The sequence below is a fragment of the Sarcophilus harrisii genome, chromosome 1, assembly GCF_902635505.1.
Source record: "Sarcophilus harrisii chromosome 1, mSarHar1.11, whole genome shotgun sequence".
Classification (NCBI taxonomy): Eukaryota; Metazoa; Chordata; class Mammalia; order Dasyuromorphia; family Dasyuridae; genus Sarcophilus; species Sarcophilus harrisii.
Window position 1 is genome coordinate 371,371,020 of NC_045426.1, and position 24,788 is coordinate 371,395,807.

General features: G+C 32.7%; 1 protein-coding gene across 1 annotated transcript in view; it reads left to right on the forward strand.

The window, feature by feature from the left end:
* Window positions 1-21,287, forward strand: part of RIT2 (Ras like without CAAX 2) — a 518,545-nt gene extending 497,258 nt beyond the window's left edge. Inside the window, exon 5 of the mRNA XM_003759559.2 lies at window positions 20,292-21,287. Within this exon, the coding sequence (XP_003759607.2) occupies window positions 20,292-20,519 (228 nt within the window). The 3' untranslated portion in view covers window positions 20,520-21,287. The remainder of the gene's footprint in view (window positions 1-20,291) is intronic.
* The last annotated feature ends 3,501 nt before the right edge of the window (window positions 21,288-24,788 follow it).

Genomic DNA, 24,788 nt, shown 5'->3' on the forward strand with positions numbered 1-24,788 from the left:
TAAAAAGGAAAGAACTCTTGAGAACTATTTCTCAGTTATGGGTACACTTAGAGACTTCAGGTACAAAGTGATTTTATTGTGATAATATGAAAAAGAAACTAGAAGTAGAATAGGGATTGTACTGGAAAAAGAGGAAAATGGAGGTAAAATGAGGGAATGCAGGGAGGGAATGAACATTGTGTGGATCTTAATCTCATCAGATTTAGCTCAAAGAGAGAATATTAGACATATTTGGTTTCACAGAGAAACTGGTCTTACTTTATATGAAATTGGGAGGGGCAAAGGGAAAAGAAAGGGAGAAAGCTAATAGAAGGCAAAACAGAAGTAGTAGGGGAGAGGTGTAAGAATGGGGGAAAGGCTCTAAAGGAGGAGAGCTGTTTGAGGGAGTTATTGGTCAGAAGCAAAATACTGGGGAAGAGAGAAGGGGGAAAGGAAAGAGAAAAACGTAACTTGGGATAAAAATAGATGGAAGGGAATACAGAGTTAGTTATTGTGAATGTGAATGGGATGAATCCCCCATAAAATTGAAGTGGATAGCAAACTGAATTAAAAGCCAGAATCCTATAAAATATTGTTTACAAGAAACACATTTAAAGAAGAGTGATACATACAGAGTAAAGTGATACATACAGCCTTTTTAAAAGGCTGGAGCAGCTATTATGCTTCAGATGAAATCAAGAAAGCAAGGGTAGACCTCCTGATTTCAGATCAAGCAAAGGCAAAAATAAATCTAATTAAAAGAGATGAGGAAAGAAACTATATCTTATGAAAGGGTGCCCATAGATAACAAAGCAGTATCAATACTAAACATATATGTGCCAAGGGTATAGCATGCAAATTCCTAAAGGAGAAGTTGAGAGGTACAAGAAGAAGTAGACAGCAAAACTATACTGGGGGGGGACCTCAACCTTGTTCTCTCAGAACTAGATAAATCAAACCACAAAATAAATAAGAAAGAAGATAAGGAAGTAAATAGAATTTTAGAGAAGTTAGGTATGATAGATCTTTGGAGAAAATTGAATGGAGACAGAAAGGAGTATACTGTTTTCTCAGTGCTTCATGGAATCTATGCATGAATTGACCAGGTATTAGGGTATAAAACCTCAAAATCAAATGCAGAAAGGCAGAAGTAGCAAGTAAAAATCATATCCTATTAAATGGCTGTGGAAAATAGACCAAAAATTAATCAGAAACAAAATAATCTAATCTTAAAGAATGAATGGGTGAAGCCACAAATCTTAGACATAATCAGTAACTTCATCCAAGAAAATGTCAATAATGAGAAAATATACCAGAATTTGTGGGATTCAGTCAAATTATTTTTATTAGGAGGAATTTTATATCTATTAATGCTTACTTGCATAAAATAGAGGAAGAGAAGATCAGTGATTTGGGCTTACAACCAAAAAAGCTGGAAAAAGAACAAATTATAAACCCCCATTTAAATACCCAATTTGAAATTCTGAAAATAAAAGGGGAGATTAATAAAATTGAAAGTAAAAAAAGTATTGAATTAATAAATTGAGTTGTTTTATGAAAAAAATAGATAAACATTTAGTTAATTTGATTAGAAAAAGAAAAGAAGAAAATCTAAATTTTATTCTCAAAAATTAAAAGGGAGAACTTTCCACTAATGATGAGAAAATTGGGAATTGTTTTGCCCAATGATATGTCAATAAATTTGATTAAGTAAAATGGAAAAATACTTATATATTGCCTGGATTAACATAAGAGGAAATAAATTACTTAAATAATTCCATTTTAGAAAAAGAAATAGAAAAGCTATTAATCAACTCCTAAGAAAAACTCTCCAGGGCCAGGTGAATTTATATGTGAATTTTATCAACTATTTAATATAACAACTAATTCCTTTTTTTAAAAATGTATTCAATAGCCTTTTATTTACAGGTTATATGTATGGGTAACTTTACAGCATTGACAATCGCCAAACCTCTTGTTCCAATTTTTCCCCTCTTTCCTCCCACCCCCTCTCCCAGATGGCAGGATGACCAGTAGATGTTAAATATATGAAAATATAAATTAGATCCACAATAAGTATACATGACCAAACCGTTATTTTGCTGTACAAAAAGAATCGGACTCTGAAATATTGTACAATTAGCCTGTGAAGGAAATCCAAAATGCAGGTGGCAAAAATATAGGGATTGGGAATTCAATGTAATGGTTTTTAGTCATCTCCCAGAGTTCTTTCTCTGGGCGTAGTTGGTACAGTTCATTACTGTTCCATTGGAAATGATTTGGTTGATCTCATTGCTGAGGATGGCCAAGTCCATCAAAATTGGTCATCATATAATATTGTTGTTGAAGTATATAATGATCTCTTGGCCCTGCTTGTAAAACAACTAATTCCCAATACTATGCAAACCATCTGAAAAAATAGAGAAAGAAGGAGTCCTACCAAGTTCCTTTTATGATACTCAAATAATACTGATACCTAAACCAGGTAGGGTGAAAACAGAGAAACAAAATTATACACCAATCTTCCTTATGAATATTGATGCAAAATCTTGAATAAAATATTAATAAAGAGATTAGAGAAAGTCATCCCCAGGATATCAAGTAGGACATATATCAGGAATTCAGGGCTAGTCAATATTAGGAAAAGTATTAGCATAATTGATCATATCGATAACCAAACTAACAAAAATCACATGATTATAGCATTAGATGCAGAAAAAGCATTTGATAAAATCCAACACCTTTTTCTATTAAAAACACTATGAGTTTAGGAATAAATGGATTTTTCCTTAATATAATCGGTAGCATCCATTTAAAACTATCAGCAGGCATCATATATAATGGGAATCAACTAGAACCATTCTCAAAAAGAAAAGGGGTGAAACAAGGTTGCCCACTATCAACATTACTATTTAATATTGTATTAGTGACCCACAGCTAATATCATATCCTGAGATAAGGTCAAAATGGGTTCATGATTTAGACATAAAGAATGCTATTATAAACAATTTACAAGAACATAAGATAGTTTACCTCTTAGATGTGGCCAAAGAAGAACTGTAATTCATTATTGAACACAAAATAGATAATTTTGATTATATTAATTTAAAATATTTTTATACAAACAAAATTAATGCAGACAAGATTAGAAGGGAAGCAATAAACTGGGAAAACATTTTTATATTTTAAGAATCTGATAAAGCCTTCATTTCAAAAATATATAGAGAATTGACAAAATGTATAAGAATTCAAACCAGTCTTCAATTGAGAAATGGTCAAAGGATATGAACAGATAATTTACAGATGAAGAAATTAAAACCATTTGTAGTCATATGAAAAGGTGTTCTAAATCACTATTGATCAGAGAAAAGCAAATTAAGACAACTCTGAGGTGCCACTATATACCTCTCAGACTGACTAAGATGACAGGAAAAGAATAACAAATGTTGGAGGGGATGTGGGAAAACTGGAACACTAATACATTGTTGATGGGTTTGTGACTAGATTCAACTTTTCTGGAGAGCATATTGGAACTAATTAAAACTAAAGGTTTATCTGTTTTGTTGTTTTTTTTTTTTCATAAAACCAACTCAATTTTATTTATTCATTCAATCGTTTTCTTACTTTCAATTTCTTATTCTCCCCTTTTATTTTCAGAATTTCAAATTTAGCATTTAATTAGGGATTTTAAATTTGTTCTTTTTCTCATTTTTTTTTAGTTCCAAACCTAATTCATTTATCTTTTCTTTCTATATTTTATGCAAGTGAGCATCTAGAGATATAAAAATTCCCTTAATAATTACTTTGGGTGCATGCCACAAATTTTGGTATGTTTTTTCATTATTGTCCTTCTCTTGAATGAAATTATTGATTGTGTCTATGATTTGTTGTTTCACCCATTCATTTTTTAGGAATAGATTATTACTTTCCGATTAATTTTTGATCTAATTTCCCCTGGCCTTATTTATTTTATTTATTATGTAATTTTTATTGCATCATGGTCTAAAAAAAATGCACTTATAATTCCTGCCTTTCTATATTTATTTTGAGGTCTTTATGCTCTATATAGGCTCCATGAATCAATGAGAAAAAAGTATGCTCTTCTCTGTCTCCATTCAATTTTCTCCAAAGATCTATCATTCCTAACATTTCTAAAATTCCTTTCACCTCCTTAACTTCTTTCTTATTTATTTTTTGTTTCAATTTATGTAGTTCTGATAGAGTAAGTTTGAGATCTCCTACTATTATAGTTTTGCTGTCTATTTCTTCTTGTAGCTCTCTTAAATTCTGCTTCAGGAATTTGCATGCTATATTATTTGGCACATATATATTTAGTACTGATATTGCTTCATTATCCATGATATCCTTTAATAAGATATAGTTTCCTTCCTTATCTCTTTTAATTAGATCTATTTTTTTTTCTTTTCCTTGATTTGAGATCAGAATGTCTACCTCTGGACAGACCTGAAGTATTTTTGATTTCACCTGAAGCATAATAGATTTTACTCCAGCAGAATTGGTCAAATGACAAAAAGATGCATAGAACCTAACTGAAAAAAATTATTTTGATGTTAGAATAGGTCATATGAAAGTTAATGACTTTGTGAGACATCAAGAAACAAATTAAGTCAAAAAGGTGAAAATAGAAAAAAATAGAATTTTACATACTCAGACATGACTCAAAAGACAAATAAGAATGTAAACATAAAAGAGAAATAATAAGGGATGCATTAAGGGTAAGCTATTTACATTCCTAAATGGGAAAATTATCCTGTAATTCTTATTTTTCATTATTAAAGAAAGTTTTTCTCAATTAATGAAAAACAGTTCAATATTTTTAAAATAATTTTTGAGTTCTAAGTTTTCTATTTTCCATTTTTTCTCTCTACTCACTGAGGAACCAAGCTTTTTGAAATTGTTTATACATGTGCAGTTATGCAAAACATATTTCCATAATAGTAGCCAAGATTGGAAAAGAGAACATAGACCAAAAGAAAAAAGAAAGAAAATTAAAATAAAAATTGTTATGATTTGGTCTGTATTCAGAATCCATCAATTCTTTCTCTAAAGTTGTATATCATTTTTCTTCATAAGTCCTTCAAAATGTTCTTGGATCATTTCATTGATGAGAATAGCTAAATAATTCACAGGTGATCACCATACTATATTGCTATTATTGTGGAATCCTGGCTCTGCTCAATTTACTTTGCATCAGTTCATATAGGTACTCCAAGATTTTTGGGAAAACATCTTCCTTTTCATTTGTTATAGCAAACTAGTTTTTCATTACAATTATATACCACAACATATTCAGCTATTTCACAACTGATGGGCATCATTAAATTTCCAATTCTTTACCAACATAAAAAGAGCTGCTATAAACATTTTTGTCCAGATATATATATTTTTTCCTTTTTCCTTTGATTTCTTTGAAATACAGACCTATTAATGATATTATTGGGTCAAAGGGTATGCACTGTTATTAGCTTTTGAAGCATAATTCCAAATTACTCTTCAGAAAGATCAGCTCATTTCACAATACTATCAAGAATACATTGATGTCCCCATTTCTTTACAACTCCTTAAACATGTCATTTACCATGTTTTCATATTAGTCAATCTGATAGCCTCAGATTGTTTTTATTTGTGTTTCTCTAAACAATAATGATTTAATGCATTTTATAAAACTTCAATTTCTTTTGAAAACTGCCAATTCATATTCTTTGAGAATTTTTATTGGGGAACGACTCAGTCTTATAAATTTGACTCATTTCTTATATTTGAGAAATAAGGCCTTTATCAGTTAAATTTGCTTTAAAAGTTTTTTCACAGTTTCCTGTTTTCATTCTAATTAACTGCATTGCCTTTGTGCAAATTTTTTTTTTCAAGAAGCCATGTTTGTTTATCTTCTATTCTAAACTCTAAATATGTAAGATTTCCATATACATTAGCTCCAGGAATTTGTGCATTTTTTAGGAGAAGGGGAAATATCAGAGAGAGAAAGAGAGTAGGATTTAAGGAGGGGAAGAAGGAGAGGAAAAAGGAGACAAAGAGAAAGAAAGATAGTATTCTATTGAAAAGCAGTTATAAGGGGAGGTTCTTCCCAGAGGTGAGATGCAGAAGTTTTTGTCTACTTTGCTTTCTTCTGATGGGTTAAGGAATCCTGTTTACCCACTACTTGGTGCTGCTATAAATAATAGTCCCAATCTGGATGCCCTTGGTTTAAATTTAAAGGCAAGGGACCATGGTAAGTTTCCTGATTGTTCAGCATAAATAGTACCAGTTTTTGGATATTTTGGATCTAGAATAGACATTATTAAGGCACAATAGGTACAGAGACAAATAATAAGGATGCAGCAACTATGCTGGAAGAGAAAGCCACTGAGGAGAACTGGAGGGAGAGGAGAACACAGATGTACTTATGTAACTGTGGATGGAATTTGAAAGCACCAGAGATGCATGGGCCTTTGGTAGGTAGAGAAGTGCTCAAAGGACAAGATTTGGATTTCCAATTCTTATAGTGTTCTGGTGGTAAAGGATTGCTTAAGTCTCTTCAAGGTTACCTTGAAGAGCAAACCTTGGGGTTTGCTTATTAAAATATCATTATCATCTCAAATGTATTTGAACTTAGTCTTGTCCTATTTAGATTTTTCATGTTTTTCTTGTGCTTTTCGGGAACATATTTGCAGCTTACAGAAAGAGAGGTTGTTATTGGGATCAAAGGGCCATTATATTGGATCCTAGATGGCTTTTTCCAAATTAGGACACATAATCTGAATATGAATTTAATTTAGAAGGCAAGTTTTGTTTTTGTTATTGCTTTTCCAATTGGCTTCTATTTTCCTTTTTACATTCTTAATTTCTATTTCCTTTTTTATTGTTGCCTTGTACTGGCTAGTTATATATCTACTTACTATACTAGCTAGTAAGGTGGTTGAGGGCTCATAATGAGATATAATTTCAACACAGGAAAACAAGGAAAAAGAGGGGAAGGGAAGAGTAGAGAAGATAGAAAAAAGAAGAGAGGAAGAGGGAGGAGAGAGAAAAGGGAGAAAAAAAGAAGAAAATGAAAAGCGAGAGCAAGAAGTGAGAGAGACGGGGAACTGAGCAAGAAAAAAAGAGATGATAGTTCAATATAGACAGGAAAAAAATATCTGAGTGCAAACAGACTTAGATTCTATTTTTGGTCCATCTAATAACTAGTTATGTAAACTGGGCAACTCATATAACCTTTTCAGAGCTCTGTTTCTGTCTTAGAAATGAGGGTATCACATTTAATCATCTCTAAGGACTCTTCCAGCTTTCAAATCCTATAATTCTAACGTATACTTATAATTTTACTAAATCTATATCTATAACCATCTGCCTCTGACTATATATATATATATATATATATATATATATAATTATGTATATATACATATATAATACTAATTAAATTTGGAATACTCAAGATAAAAGAAACAAAAATTATTTCAGACTTTACTTGCTCTTGGGAAGTGTCTCAGTATTAACCTTTTTACCTCTGTCTCAAATACTGGCTGCTATGGCAACCTTCACCCTTTACTCTTCCTCTCCTCCTCTTCCTACCCACAACTAACTCACCAGATTTTCTCTGATGAAAAGCAAAAGGCCTTGGGGACTTTAAATATTCCACTGAACAAAGCATCCTAAACCCTCTGCCCTAGAGCCATTTCTGTTGCCATAGCTCAGAAAGTCCATGTAAATACATAGTGTTTATCTCTTGCTTTCCCCTTTGTTAATCACTATCTCTCCAGAACAGCATGTGAAACAAAAGAAGTAGCGCCCAGTGCTTTTTATATAGTATGTACTAAACATTTGCTAACTGATGAATTGATCTTTTTGCATTAAAATCTAAAATTCAGTTTCATAAAACTGTTTCTTCACTCTATCCTCTGGATATGAATGTCACTCACTATTTACTCCATTGTAAAGACAAAAAATTAGCACTATGTTAATAGGAATCATTTAGACACACTAAGTGCCCAACATAGAGCTTATCCTGATGGCTGATCGCAGAACTGCACTTTTGTTATATGTTCCATGTCAATATGCTTACATTGTAACAGCAGCTTACTAAAAATTGTCATAACATCACCAATAACAACAAGAAACAGAGGAGCTATTTGTGATAGAGGAAAATAGGAAGTTTGTATAATTTTTTAAAAAATCATGCTACAAAAATCAATATATATTATGGCATGGACCATCCATCTGTTATGAGACTCCTCAACTTTTTATTTCAACATCCTTATGCCTTCTTTTCCATTTTATTATAAATTCTATTATATAATATATCATATATATGATTACATTATAGTGATTTTTACTCATTCTGATGCCCATTGCCTCTTTGAAATCCTTTTTCAAGCAAAGTGTGAAAGAATGAACACTAGCTTTTGACTTTAAATTTAGTTTCAGAAGACTTGTATTAGCAGTATCCTGCTACTGACTATATGATCATGGGCAAACCTTTACACTTATCTGAGCCTTAGTTTGCAGAAATGTAAAACTGAAAGTTGTATTAGATGAAACAGTTTGATATACTGGAATAACCACTGACCTGGTCACTTGGTGATCTGGTTTCAAATCCCATTGCTAACACTTAAAATTTATGTTTTCATTTTCAAAGCAAAAGACCACTGTGAGGCAATATCCTCATGTATAAAATGATATTAATATTAATTTTAGTAATCCAAAGTATTAATTTAGTAGTATAATGTGAGTCAGATAGCATATCATATGTACTAACATGACATATCATATTATAAGAGCTTGTACTCCTTAACCTATATTATAAATATCAACCATAATTTTCAATATAAATTTTCATAATTCTCAAATCAATTTGACAAAACTATCAATTTACATATGATTTACCAATACCTCTTAGTTGTCATTGGAATCTTTATAGTACAAAGAGAGAAGAAGAAAAAGAAAGATTAGTTTACTTACCTTGTGTGTAGCCCTATCAGGCCTGAGCAAAATTTTAAAATAAGCAGCTAGTCTTTGGAATTTTCAATTTTCTTTTCTTTATTCATTTTTTCTTGATACTATTTAGTGTCCATTCAGCCTGTTCAACATCAGCACTGATGTCTTTGGATCTCCTCCTAAAGTGTGTACTCCTTTATTTACTGGCTCATGAATGAAATGATTTTTAATTGGAAAAAATCTCTACCAGCCAGATAAGCATATTCTTTTGGATTGACTCAGGCTCGGTCCTTGGCCATTTTGTTCAATATTTTCACCAATAATGTCCTCTGTTGTTGTTATACCAAATCTTGAATGTTATGTAGAATAATTGGGAATAAATTTAGTAGGGCATGGACAAGTTAAAGCTAGTTCAGAAGATGGTAATATCTTCAAAGATGCACTACAGCCAGCTTTAACCAGCTTGTGAATGCAAATTTTTCAATTTTCAGTGTTTTTTATCTCAGAAATTAACAAATGCTACATTATAGATCCATCCATTATGTTAGATTTAAGGAAGTTATGGAGGAAAGGATAATAAAGCACATTAAAATATATATATATATATACATATATATGTATATATATATACACTATACACACGCACATGTGTGTGTGCACATACGTGTGCACGCACGTGGAAAGAGAGAGAGGATGCTTAGTCTGAAAAGCAAAAGGCATAAGTAGAAACAAGGAGCAAATTGTTTTTGGGGCAGGGAGAACATGACATTTTCAAGCAACTAAAGTGCTTCATGTGGAAGAGAAATTAGAACTATTCTTTAAGCCCAAAGACGATATTGACCAATGGATGAAAAATATTGTTTGGGGAAAGATTTCATCTCAGTAGGAAGAAAAACTTTTTAACAATTAAAGATGTTCAAAATGGAATATGAGATCTTTGTTTTTGTTATTGTTCAGCCATTTTTCAGTTATATCTGAATCTTTATGATTCCATTTGGAGTTATATTGGCAAAAATATTTAACATGGTTTGCGACCTTATTCAGCTCACTTTATGGTGAAGAAACTGTGGCTAATAGGGTTAAGTGATTTGCCAGGGTCACACCTAGTTAAGTGTCTGAGGACAAATTTGAACTTAGGAACGTGAGCTTCCCCAACTCATTATATTCCCTCATATAAGTTCCCTGACTTCCCTAATACATCATCTACTGTACCAACTAGTATTGGAATCTTTTACAAATTGTTAAGTCATTGGAGTTAATTTAATCTTAGAAAGAGTTATTTTGGGCCAGAACTTGAAACAAGGTACTAAGTGGAACTGATTGAACAATGCTTGTGTTTACACTTTTAGAGAGCTCATAAGTATCTAAGTATTCAATGGAGTTCACACTGTGGGAAGATGCAGGGCTTAGTAGGGCTCAGTCCGAATTCACACCCCCTTATGGCCAGAGAGCACTCTGGGAGATAACCCAGAATCCCTCTCCCTCCAACCTAGCTGCCCACAAGATATTTAAGAGGTGCCTAAAAGATCATTTGTCACAAATATTGTAGAATTTATTCATGCCTATGGTGGAAATAATCTGGATTGGCTAAGCAAAAGAGAAAAATTAGGTAAGTATTAAAATATATTAAACAAAAAAGCTTTGTACTCATCCTTTATGATTATATTTAATAATAACACATTTGTATTACCCCAAACTTAATGAACTGAATGCCTCAGACATATAAGTAGTTCAAATATTTTTGGTAGTTTATTTATCTTTAATACACATTGCTATAGGAATCATGTTGGGAGAAAAAATCAAAGCAAAAGGGAAAAACCTTGGGAGAGATTAAAAAGCAGAAAAAGGAAGTGAATATAGTATGTGTTGATTTGATCTTTTTCAACATGCAGATGGCATTTTCTGTCCAAAGTCTATTGGGATTGTTTGGATCATGCAATCATTTAACCTTTCATAGTTGGTCATCACTCATCCTTGATGTTATTGTGTACAATGTATTCCTGGTTCTGCTCATTTCGCTCAGCATCAATTCTTTCCAGGCCTTTCTATAATCAGCTTGTTCATCATTTTCATAGAACAATATTTTATAATCATCATGTACCATAGCTTGTTCAGCCATTCACCAATTAATGGAATCCACTCCTTTTCCAATTCTTTGTTACTACAAAAAGAGCTGCTAAAAACATTTTTGCACCTGTGGGTCCTTTTCCCTCCTTTAGGAATTCCTTGAGCAGGCCTAGTAATGGCTCTGCTGGGTAAAAAGAATATGCACTGTTTTATAGACCTTTGGACATAGTTCCAGATTGTTTTCCAGAATGGTTGGATCATTTTGAAATTCCTCCAATAATGCATTAATGTCCCAGTTTTCCCACAGCCCCTACAATATTTATCATTATCTTTTCCTGTCATCTTAGTCAATCTGATATGAGATGGTACCTCACAGTTGTTTTAATTTACATTTCTCTTTTTAATAATGATTTAGTGCATTTTTTCACATAATTATAAATGGCTTTAATTTCATCATCTGAAAATTGTGCATATTCCTTGACCATTTAGCAGTTGGGAAATGACTTGTATTCTTATAAATTTGACATTTCCTTATATATATATATATATATATATATATATATATTGTGTGTGTGTGTGTGTGTGTATGAAATGAGACCTTTATCAGAGATACTTTGCCTAGTTCTTCTTTTCCAAATATCTGATAGGTAAATTATCCCTGTTTCTCCTCATTTTTTTTTTTTTTTTTGGTATCAACCTTTATGCCCAAATCAGGTATCCATTTTTTGACTTTATTTTGGCATGGGGTGTGAGATGTAAGTCTTTTCCAGATATCGCAGCAATTTTTGTCAAATACTGAGTTCTTATTCCAGAAAGTAGAGTTTGTGGCTTTATTAAATACTAGATTGCTATATACCTTGATTATTGTGTCATATGTATTTATTCTATATCATTAATCCACCACTCTATTTCTTAGCCAATACCAAATGATTTTAATGACTGCTGCTTTATAATATAGTTTTAAGTCTGGTACTACTAAGTCACATTCTTTGTAGTCTTTTATTAATTACCTTGATATTCTTGACCTTCTGTTGTTCCATTATATTTTCTAGTCCTATAAAATAATGTTTTGGCAGTTTGATTGGTATTGCACTCAACAAGCAGACCATTTTAGACAGAGTTTTCATTTTTATTATATTAGCTTGGCCTTGCATTAGCAATTGATATTTTCCCAGTTGTTTAGATCTGATTTTATTTTTATAAAAAGTGTTTTATAATTATGTTCATGTAATTCTTGGGTTTGTCTTGGCAGATAGACCCCCTCCCTCCAAGTATTTAATTTTGTCTGCAGCAATTTTAAATAGAATTTCTTTCTATCTCTTGCTTATGGGATTTGTCAATAACATATAGAAATGCTGATGATTTGCGTGAGTTTATTTTATGTCCTTCAACTTTGCTAAAGCCTTGAATTGTTTCCAATAGGTTTTTGGATGGTTTTCTAGGATTCTCTAAGTATATCATCATATCATCTGCAAAGAATGATAGTTTTATTTCCTCATTGACTATTATAATTCCTTTAATTTCTTTTTTCTTTTATTATTGTTAACCTGCCATTTCTACTACAATGTCAAATAATAGTGCTGATATGGGCAATCCTTTTTTCACCCCTAATCTCATTGGAAATGAATCCAGGTTCTCTCCATTACAAATAATGCTTGCTGTAGGTTTTAGGTAGATACTTCTTATAATATTTTGAGGAAAGCTCCCTTTATCCTTATGCTCTCTATTGTTTTTAGTAGGAATGGGTATTGTATTTTGTCAAAAACTTTTTCTGCATCTATGGATATTATCACATGATTTCTGATGGTTTTGTTATTGATGTGATCATTGATGGTAATAACTTTCCTGATATTCAATCAGCTTACATTCCTGATATAAATCCTCCTTGGTCATAGTGTATTATCATGATGATAAATTGCTGTATTCTCTTTGATAATATTTAATTTAATATTTTTGCATCAATATTAATTATGGAGTTTGGTCTATAATTTTCTTTCTTTGTTTTTATGTTTTCTGATTTTTGTATAAGTGTCATATACCTGTGTTGTAAAAATAATTTGGCAGGATTCCTTTTTTATCTATTTTTATAAATAGTTTACAAAGTATTAGAATAAATTTTTCTTTAAATGTTTGGTAGAATTCACTTGTGAATCCATTATGCCCTGGAGATTTTTTCTTAAGGAAATCATTGATAATTTGTTCAATTTCTTTTTTTAAAATGAGACTATTTAAGTAATTTATTTCCTCTTATGTTAACATGGGCAACATATATTTTTGTAAATATTCATCCATTTTGATTAGATTATCAGACTTGCTGCCATGGAGTTATGCAAAATAACTTCTAATTATTGCTTTAATTTCTTTTTCATTAGTGGTGAGTTTACTCCTTTCATTTTTGATGCTGGTGATTTTTTTCTTTCCTTTTTTCAGATCAAATTAATCAAAGGTTTATCCATCTTTTTTAGGTTTTTCATAAAATCAACTTTTAGTTTTTTATTAGTTCAATAGTTTTATTAATCTCTATTTTATTAATCTCTCCTTTGAGTTTCCAAATTTCTAATTTGGTATTTAATTGGGGATTTTTAATCTGCTCATTTTCTGCCTTTTTTAGGTACATGACTAATTGATTGAACTTTTCTTTCTCTATTTTATTTATGAAGCTACTTAGAGATATAAAATTTCTTTTACAGACTGTTTTGGTGGCATCTTATAGGTTTTGGTATTTTGTCTCATTATTATGATTTTCTTCAATGAAATTATGGATTGTTTCTATGATTTGCTGTTTGATCCACTCATTATTTAGAATTAGATATTTAATTTCCAATTGCCCCTTTATTGAAAATAATTTTTATTTCATTGTGGTCTGAAAAGGAAGCATTTACTGTTTCTGACTCTTGGTGTGAACTAATTGTCTCCCATTATACCTTCCCTTTTCTTTTTGCAGAACATTTTCAACCCTTAATGTCTTTTTCTTTAATGTTATCACATCAGAATCTATTCACAACCATACCCCTCAAGTCCATTCAATGCCCGCCTTTGTCTCAATATCAGATACAGTTCTTAAAAGTTACAGAAAACTATAAAAAAGTTGTTTTTTTCACCTAGGGATATATGTGTGTGTATGTATGTATGTGTGTGTGTGTGTCTGTATGTGTATGTATGTTTATTTTCCCCCTGTTTACCTTTCTTTGGTTCACTTGAGTCCTGTGTTTGTAGATTGAATTTTCTGTTTAGTTCTGTTTTTTTCAATTGAAATGATTGAAAGTTTTTTGCTTCATTGAAGCTCCATCTTTTCCCCTGAAAGATTTTGGCTGAATCTTACTGGGTAGCTAATTCTTAGTTGTAATTCCAGGTCCTTTATCTTCTAGAATATCCAGGCCCTCTTGTCCTTTATTGAAGAAATTGCTAGATCTTGGGTAATCCTAATGGTCGCTCCTTGATATTTGAATTGTTTTTCTCTGGAAGTTTGCAGTATTTTTTCATTGAGATCATAGTTTTGGAGTTTCCCAACAATGTTCCTTGAGATTTTCCTAGTGCAATCTGTTTCCAGAGGTGACCAATAGCTTCTTTCAATGAGTATTTTCCCTTCTGTTTCTAGAATATTGGGGCAGTTTTCCTTAATGACATCTTGTAGAATTCTATCTAGGCACTTTTTTTTTTTTTGGTCATAGGCTTCAGGTAGGGCAATAATTTTTTAAATTATCTCTTCTGGATTTATTTTCCAGGTTGGCTGTTTTGCCAATGAGGTGTTTTATATTTTCTTCCATTTTTTTCATTCTTTTTAGTTTGTTCGATTAATTCTTGCTGTCTTACAAAGTCATTAGTTTCCATTTGCCCTGTTCTAGTTTTTAATTTGTAATTTTTTTCAGTTAGCTTTTGTATCTCTCATTTCTTTTCTTATTTTTTTTTTCCTTCTACCTTTCTTATTTGCCTTTTGAAGTCTTTTCTGAGCAGTTCCAAGAAGGCTCTTTGGACTTGAGACCAATTTATCTCACTCTTGGAGCTTTCTTCTGTGGACATTCTGTCTTCCTCTGAGTTTGTGTTTTTGTCTGCCTTGTCACCATAGTAGCTTTCTATGGTCAAAGTTCTTTTCTGTTTCTTGCTCATTTTCTTTCCTTTTCTTTTGGTATTCTCTCTCTTTTATCCCCCTTAAGATGAAGCTCTGCTCCTTGGGTAAAGGTGTGATAGGCCAATCTTCCTCTGTAACTCTGAGTCTTAGCTTTGAGCACAGGGGCTCCTTGCATTTGTAGGGAGTGGCTTTATTTGCTCTGTTCATGAGTTTTCCTTCAGAGCTGGAACTGGAAGCTGCCCCATTGATTTGGTCCTATACTAAGCCAGGATTGAGCTTTTCAGTAGCTGATTTGCTGTGATGAAGACTCTCTCTCACTGGCTTTCCCAGAGTCTATCTGATCTGGGTTGAATACCCTTTTCATCTTAGTGAGACTGACTTTGTTTCTTTGATTTCCTGGAAATTTAAAAAGTGAAAGTTGAAAAATGTCTTGAGTTATTGGGAAAATGGTTTAATTTGTAGTCTCTCTGCCAAGTCATTAAAAAGAAGTATGTTTTATCTGTGAATCATGAAGATCTATGAAAGATATGTAAGGAAAATATTACGGCACAGTCCCCCACTCTTCTCATGACTAATAGATAATCCATTGATTACAAATGAAGCTTTATACAGAGTGAAGTTCCTCTGTCACATGCATAGTGAAGCTGTGTTGGACTATATACATGTCATTCAAGGTCTACAATCACAATTTGTTGTTATCTTATTTTTGTGACTTGATTTCATATTTATCTTCTATAAAAACTTACTTTGCTTTCTTGTTTTCTTTGCTTGTGCTATTTACTTGTACTTTAAATCCCTCTCCATCCAAAACACACACACACACACACACACACACACACACACACCACACATTGTTTAACACAACTCTTAAAATCCAGTTAAAATGATTTCTTTTCCATAAGACATTTCCTGATTGCTCTTCATACCTAAGGTAACACTCTATTGGAAGTTCTCAAACAAATAAATGCAGTTATTTGTGCTTGTGACACATCTTCTGAACCAAGATCTTATTTAATCTTTGTATTCTACCCCATTGCCCACATTTACCCTTAATTAGTACCAAGGAGATGCATATTAAATGTTGAATTGAGATCAAATCCCTTATGTAATTAGCCAATAAATGAGGAATTACCTTTTCAAAAGCTTAATGCTTTTGATAAAAGATATCCAAAAATGAAGACAGTACTATCCCTGGAAGTGGTAAAGGGAAAAGGTATAATTCTTCATGTACTTCAGGCATCAAATAGCTCTGATTATTCTTTTTCAAAATAAATATAACTAAGAATTCAGGATAACAAGTCTTCTGATATGTAAGTAAATCAAAAATAAAAAAAAAGATCTCTAAATCTCCAAGTCCAGTATGGATTCCACTGTGATTCTCATCAACAGGAAGAAATCCTTAATGAAAATAAATTGAACATAGACAGAGATACAATCAAAATTACTAGAGATCCCAAAGAGTGTCCTTATAATGTACCAAGTTTCTTAACAGGGTTTGGTAAGCTCAGCTGAGAGAAATAACTGCTTGCACAACTTCCTTTGAAAAGGAAATCCTACCTTTCTGGCAATCTCTCTTTATTTGCCTCATCAATATACAGATTTTCCTTTGTCACAAAATATGATAAAGCTTACTAGGCAATTGCCATTAACACAGCTAACTTTACAGTGTTCTTTTGAAAAATTGTTAAAGGTGTTTGCATGTGTGTATTTATTTCTGTATATGTGTATGCACATTTGTAACGTGCACACTTTTGTGTAGTTCAATCATATTAATAATCTTCAGGTAAAAGCTATTAATTTATAAAAATAATAGTGAAGCTTCAAAAGTCAACAGATTGTATGGAATCATGATTTAATTGCTGGACATGCTCAAAGACTCCCACTGGCAGATGGGGCCAAGGCTAAAATAGTCTCTTTTTGCAGTTCTGCCCCAGCAGTCCCCTCATCCCCATGCATCTGTGTCTTTATTCTTAGGTCTCCTCTGGCAGATGGGTAATGGCATTTCAGGGAGTAATTGGTAGATGCCATGGTGCTTTTCCTCCTCATGAAAGGTCACTTATATTAAGGAGATGATACTCTTGCCTCATCAAAATTTCTCTATCTCTTATCAGGACATTTTTTTCTTTTTTTTGGGGGGTGGAGGAGGAAGCACAGTAGAAAGAGGGTAAGATTGCGCTCTATCTTTGTTGTACAATGAAAAGGCATTAGGTAGGCAAGCAGAAAGCCTGTATTTGAGTTCTCCTTAGATACTTGCAAGCTTTGTGGCCTTGTGGAAATACTTTAGACTTTCTAAGCCTCAGTTTCTTTATCTCTACAATAGGTATCATAATATATTTACTAAACTTCTAATATTATTGTGAACTACATTTTTTCTAAATATTAAGGCTATATATATATATATATAAAATTAGTGTTTCCAGTTCAGAGACTTAATAGCCATGTTTCCATCTCCAAAATACTTAATACTCTCCAAGTCTGTTTCTCCATCTGCAAAATGAGGATCTACATACTTGTATTACTTACCAGTACACTTTTAATAAGTTCTGTTTATTATGCTATTAATCATGCTTACAATCCTTCAAGTGGTCTTTTTAGAAGCTTCAATGTACCTGAAACATCTCTACGAATCAATATAATTATAGATATCAAAGCATCATTAGATTGTTGAAAGAGCTTTAAACCTGGAAAATGTAAGTCTTAGAGTATGTCTGTCAACAAACCCAGTCTCTAAGTTTGGATAGCTGCCTCCTTTCTAAGGACTTCAATTTTGTCATATGTAAAATGTATGGTTTGGAGTAAAATAACTCTGAAGTCCCTCCCAATCCTAAAATTCTATTACTCTTGAATAGGAATCCAAGAGCTTAGGTCTGTGATAAGTATTCTTCTATAAACTCTGTCACTTAAAAAATCATTCATTTGGTACTAATTTCTCCCTCATACTGAAGTCTGGCTTTAATTTGCCCAGGATTCTTGTCTAGTTCCCCAATGAATTTCCATTTCCAAAGTTTAAGGATTCTTTGCTCCATTAAAGGAAAATGTTTAAACATCATGTACCACAACTTTTTACCTTTAAAAGACAAAAGTTAATCAAAGGAATCTTGAAGTTATCTTCCAATTCTGTGAATCTTATTCCTGATCCTGTTACATTTTGTGTGATAATTGCTTGTGAGAAGACCTTTTCTGTGCTTTGGATAACAAAGGTAAATGAGTAGGTTCTTGAGACAGAAAGGCTCTTGTGAACCTTAAAAAGAAAAAGAAAAAAAAAATACAGTCGCTGATCATTGGGGATAGGAGGGATTTTTTTAGGTCAAAGGAATAAGCTTCTGGATTTAGAGGACCTAGGCTGGAGACCTTGGTAGGCAATTACTGTGTTGTTCTGGGCCACAGTAACATAAATATGCTAAACTTTAGTTTTTCTTTCTCTAAATAGAGCTAATAACATTTTCATTATATACTTCACAATATTAATATTGCCATGAGTCCTGTATATGCCCATCTCACCCCCCAAAAGAAGAGTTTAATAAACTTTTGTAATACAAACTCATTCATTAGCTAGACAATAATACCAGGAGAATTAAAGTTAGGAGATTCACTACCAGCAAAAAATAAATAACAAATAAGAGAATGTATAATAAAGAGTTACTAAAGCTTGACTTTGAATTTATTCATTGCAGTTGTGATGAGGGGATAGAGAGATGGGGAGTAAGTAAAGCTTGGTACTATGCAAAATGCTTTATAAATATTATTTCATTTGGTATGTACAAAAACCTTTGAGATAGGTGCTATTATATCATCCTTTTTAGAACTGAGTAAACTGAGGCAAACAGAGGTCAAGTAATTTACTCAGGACTACTTAGGTAATAAATGTCTGAGATTGGATTTTAACTTAGGTCTTTCTAACCAGACCTATTGGTCTATTCCCATTGTACCTAGCTGCCCCCAAACTAATTTAACAATAACAATAACAATAATAGCTATCATTATGTAGTAATTATCATATACCAAGCACTATACAAAGAATTTCATAATTATTAAATCATTTGATCCTTCAATAACTCTGAGAAATAGGTACTACTACTCTCCATATTTTACAGATGAGGAAATTGAAGCAAACAATACTAAAGTAACTTTATCGGTGTATACAGTTAATAAGTGTGTGAGGCTTTATTTGAACTCATATTTTCCCTACTTGAAAACCAGTATTCTATCAGTTGTGCCACTAGCTGTCCCAAATTGAATTTTTAAATAATTTTCCAGCCATTAGTAAAGTATGAGAGTTCTATTTAGAAAGGACAGTCTAGGGTGTAAGCATAGACTTAGTGTGAAGAGGGGGAACGATTATGGGGTTCAGTAGATACAGTGTTAGGTCTAGAGTAGGAGGACCTGAATTCAAATTTGGCTTCAGACACTTACTAGCTCTTTGACCCTTGGCCAGTCCACTTCACCTTGTTTGCCTCAGTTCCATATCTATAAAATGAGCTGAAGAAAGAAATGACAAACCACTCCAAGATCTTTGCCAAGAAAACCCCGAGTGGCTTCATGAAGAAAAGGACTTAACTGATGAACAAAACAATAAATAAGAAAGGGCAAAGGTGGGAGGAATTAAAAGAGTCCATTACTGCATGTTCTGATCTTCCTCCAATGTAGTAACAAAAAAGGCAGAGCAGAAGAAACTTGATGTTTTCTAGAATGACTGAACAAATTATTAATTTGCAAAGTGGAAGTACATCAGTACCAGAATGTAAGTGATTGAAAAAGACTTGGATGTTAAAAGCCACTTAAATGTGATTCAGTGAAAATAGTACCGTAATTGAAGTTGACAGTTGGTTTCTATTTCTGTATCCACTCACTTGCTGAATTGTGGAACTGTGGAACCAATCAGTTCATTTTTATGGGTCTATATTTCCTCATCCATAAAATGAGATAGTGGTGATCTCTTGTGTGATGGGTTCATAGGGTTTAAAGCTGAGATACAACCTTAAAGATCACTGAGTTCAAATAATTCATTTTACAGGAAAAGAAACTGAAGCCATTAATGATAGTTATTTACCTAAGATAATAATGTTCTGGCAGTTCAAAAATAATCAGTGAATCTATATACTTGACCTCGTTTTTTCACAAATTTAAATATGCTATGGCTCAAATTAAACCCTTCATAGAGAAAAGTCATGAAGATCTATGTTGCTTAAAAAATAATAATAATTCATTCCCTTTTTTGCCTTAGGTATCCACTGAAGAAGGCTTGAGTCTTGCACGAGAATACACCTGTGCATTCTTTGAGACATCAGCAGCTCTTCGCTTCTATGTCGATGATGTTTTTTATGGTTTAGTGAGAGAAATCCGCAAGAAAGAATCCATGCCATCCCTAATGGGAAAACAGTTGAAAAGAAAAGACAGTCTTTGGAGGAAGTTAAAGGGCTCCCTGAAAAAGAAGCGGGAAAATATGACATGACCACTTAGTCTATAACCAACTGATTCATCCTTACTCTCTCTACAGAGTTGATCAGTCTGACAATTACAGATGTAGTAAATCATTATACAACCTCTGACTGTCAACATGATTTTTCCTTTTTCTTCAACTGCCCATAACTAAAAGCTAGATCTACACATATGTATTTCCTTAGGTGATTCTGTTTTGTCTTTAAGATTTTGATGGATTTTGTCAATCCACAGAGTAGGTTCCTTATTTTTTACAATATATCACTAAATAAAATTGACATTCCAATTGCTTCATTTCCCTTTAAAGAGTCTGACTTCATTTGGTATGCTGTCAACTTATGGAGAAAATATTCAAAATCATGTCTGCAATGATAAAAGGCTCTAGGGATCTGCTGTTGCCTGATAAGACCAGGATTGTTTGTGTACACTAAGAAGCTCAGTAAATAATAAAGAAGCCCAGGAAAGCAATCAGGGCTGAAGTCTCTCTCTCCATCTTTCCTGAAGTGTAACAATCACTGAGCCTTCTTCTGGAGTGCTCCCCAGATGAGCCTCAGGAATGCTTTAGGGAATTATTGATAGTAATTACCAGTGGGGGAATCAACAGAAACAGTGGAATTAGCTCAGTCTTGTAGATCCCTAAACTCCTCAGCAGACCACTTTGATGAGAACAGATTGTTTCTTGGGAGGACAGAGGCTTTTAATGGTGAGAATTGCATGTAACTAAAGTAATAATATGTTTTTTTTCTTAAAAGGAGATTTTCTTACAGGATTACACTGCCTGAGACAGGTCTGGTTATATATATATATATATATATATATATATATATATATATATATATATGAAATATATGGCCACCTGAATATAATTGATATATGACTTAAGGAACACAGCTGAAAGTATTCCTCCATAATTCCCTGAACTTGTTCACTTTGAGATTTGTCACTTTTGTTAAAAGTTTAGCATTTTAAAGATTCATTTAAATTAATTGTTATCAGCTCTGCTCTCTGAGGGCACTGAAATTCAGAGGATACTGGCAGTACTTGCAGACCATCTCCTAATGAAGACAACTGATTTTAATATCCATTTGGCAAAAGGATTAACTGAATAACAACAAAATGCATTCTTAAGATATCTATGTGACCCTATTTGGGGTTTCCTTGGTAATGCTGATAAAGTAGTTTACCATTTCATTCTCCACTTCATTTGACAAATAAGCAAAGTGAGGCCCACAAAGTTCAGCGACTTGCCCAAGATTCCATAGCTAACAAGTGTTTGATGCCAGATTTGAACTCTTCCTAACTTTAGGCATGGTATTATAAGTACTATGGGGCTGCCAAGCCTCCCCTACACTGGAGAATGTTTTAAATGCTAAACAGGAGATCATCCTTTATTCTTAATGAAAATGGCTAAGCAGTCACCAGTTATCTTGACTTTTGTCTTGCCATTGGACTCAGATAACTCCTCCAGAGTTAGTAAGGCTGATGATTTTGTACAACTTGTCTTCATATGAATCCATTTTTTTTCTCAAGTAAAGACATCACCCTCATGATGTCATTGGTCCTTTTTGAGAATGAAGTACAAACAAGAACATTCAACAAAAGGAGTAGTTTAACTTAGTTAGCAGACACCATGTTTCCATTCTTAATCTGGACCCCCCCTTTACCTCCCAATTGAAGTCTCCATCCAATAATGCACCCTTCCCCAGAAGTGGTCTCCTAGAAGTGGTTTTCAAAGTCTGTATCTCCTCTCCTATAGGTACATGTCTTGAAATATTCCCTTTCTTTAAATGAATTTATCTTTAAAAGATTTTTTTGAGTGGCCTCACTGTAAAAATTGATAATTGTGGTTGTGATCATAGCTGTTCTTTTAAAATTATAATGACACAGAGAAGCATTATTCATATGTCTTCATATCTCAATATGCATCAAATTATATAAACTATTTTCCTCTACACACGTAATTAATTTTATTAGGTTTTTTTTAGAATATAAGAGGAGGGGAAAGATAATATTAGGACATTTGTCATTTCATAAGAAGGGAAATTAGAACAGCATTTTGAAATGTGTGGCTTTGCAAAATCAATGATAGAGAGAATATATCCTAAATTATTTGAGGAACATGGAAAAAGACAGATGTGGGAGAAAGGGATACAAAGGGAGAGGAGAGAGCAATAAAAAAAAAGTTTTACTTGCTTCACAATTTTATTAGGACTACCAAAATCAGAAATCTTTTCTGAAGACATAAAGAACTCTTGTCATTGAAAGGAGATTCAAAGAATGTTGAAGAGGAAAATATAAAAAAATCTAATAAAATGAAAATGTATATACATATTTGTATATATATATATATACACACATATACATACATGCAAACATAGCATTGTTGTTTACCCTTCATTTTCAAAGAAAACAAAAACATGACAGGGTGATATTTTGATTGATGTGTGGATTGGATTTAATTAAGGTAGAGTTACACAAAATCATCACCCTCATTCCTTATCTAAATCCAATAGCAAGACAAGTGAAAAAGACTGGAAATGGCTTCTAATATAGTGGATATCCTTGTCAGGTTCAATGTCTGACTAGGCCCTTATCACCAAACTCCTCAATTTGTTGTCTTCTCTACTAGAATGCAAGCTCCTGATGGCAGTGCTATCTGGTTTTGTATCTGTATCACCAGCAAATTGCCGAGTACATGATAAGAACTTAATAAATGTTTTATTTTTTAACTTAACCCTCAATCAAAAAAGCTGCTATTTGCCCAAAGTCACTGAATAAGCTAGTGACCAGGTCTACTGAATTTCCTCTCCAATGTTTTATCCAGTTGGCTAAATGCCTTTTTAGGATATGTGACAAATAGGAGATGACCAATGATAAAAGGAAGAGGACTTAAAAATAAATTTTCTGGAAGGAGATTAAATAAAACAATTATTTTATTTTGTTGAATGCCTAGTATACCACCAAATTGGCAGCTATAAGTTACTTTGTGACAGTTTGTGTTGTAATTTGGCCATGATCCAGACTTTTCCAGGTGTAATTAAAGTCAGCTAATAAATAAAATGGAAAATATTGCTTCTCAAAAGGATCCATAGTGTCTCTTTAAAATACATAATATACGAGTGTTGATTAACTTTGTTCCCAGGTAAGGATGACTGCAAGCCAAATGTAATTCTGCCATAAGTCATTTTCCAGTTAGATTGTTAGACAAATTGGGTAAAAAACATTGATTAGTTGGAATACATCAAAGGCACAGTATTAATTTTATCACTCACAAAAGACCCTAAACTAACAAGATTTATTCTGTTTATTTATATGCAGAAGAAATAGCAGCAACAGAGATAACTTTTAAATATAAAAATAGAAAGATAAATTAGCGAATTTGTAATCAAAATACGAAGCCTACCTTTGCTCTTCAATATTTGCATTACAATACTCAAATCAATGCATATCTATATATTGAATATAATGTCCCATGTTCTTATTACTTGACAAAATTGTTTTAAGTATCAAATGAGATAAAGTGGTATGTGATTTGATACTAATAATGTAATGGATTATAAAACTGGAAAATCTGGGGAATAATCCAAGATAGTAAAATAAAGGAAGCATTTTCCTTTGGAGGAAGCCCCTCCAAAGAAACGTAAAATAATGACTTAAATCAGATTCTTGAGTGGCAGAGTGAACTAAAGGCAAAAATGAAACATTCTTCTAGCCCAAGAAAACTTAGGAAATTGGAAAGAAAGATCTGTGATGGATATAAAAGTGAGGTGGGAGCTGAAGGAGCAATGGGAGACTAGCCCGAAGTTTATATGAATGAAATATCAGTGATGGGATTATTACTACTTGGTGATTACAGAAGCAGCAGCAGTTTCATGAAATGTCAAGTCGGAGATGGTAAGGGGACCTGGCAATGGCTTTTTCAAATTCCCTACCAAATAATTTTAAAGCTTAAACACAAATTTTGGAGTAACAGAATCCACAAAATGATAGAATGAAAAATTTTTTTCAGTCCAAGACAACTTTAACAAAACAAACAAACAAACAGAAAAGGTCTGTCAGTATGGTGAGAAAGTAGCACAATCTAGTGTGTCACACCTGAGTAAACTAGAAGCAAGCTTTAGGGGTAAATGAATCAGCTGTGGCAGCAGCAGCTTCCAGAATTGTCAGTTCACAGTTAGTAATGGGGTCAAAGAGCTGATTAGAAGGAGATTACAGTGGTTCCTTTGCTGGCACTGATTACATGATTCTGTTGCATTGTTGATACACAGATCTGGGTTGCAGA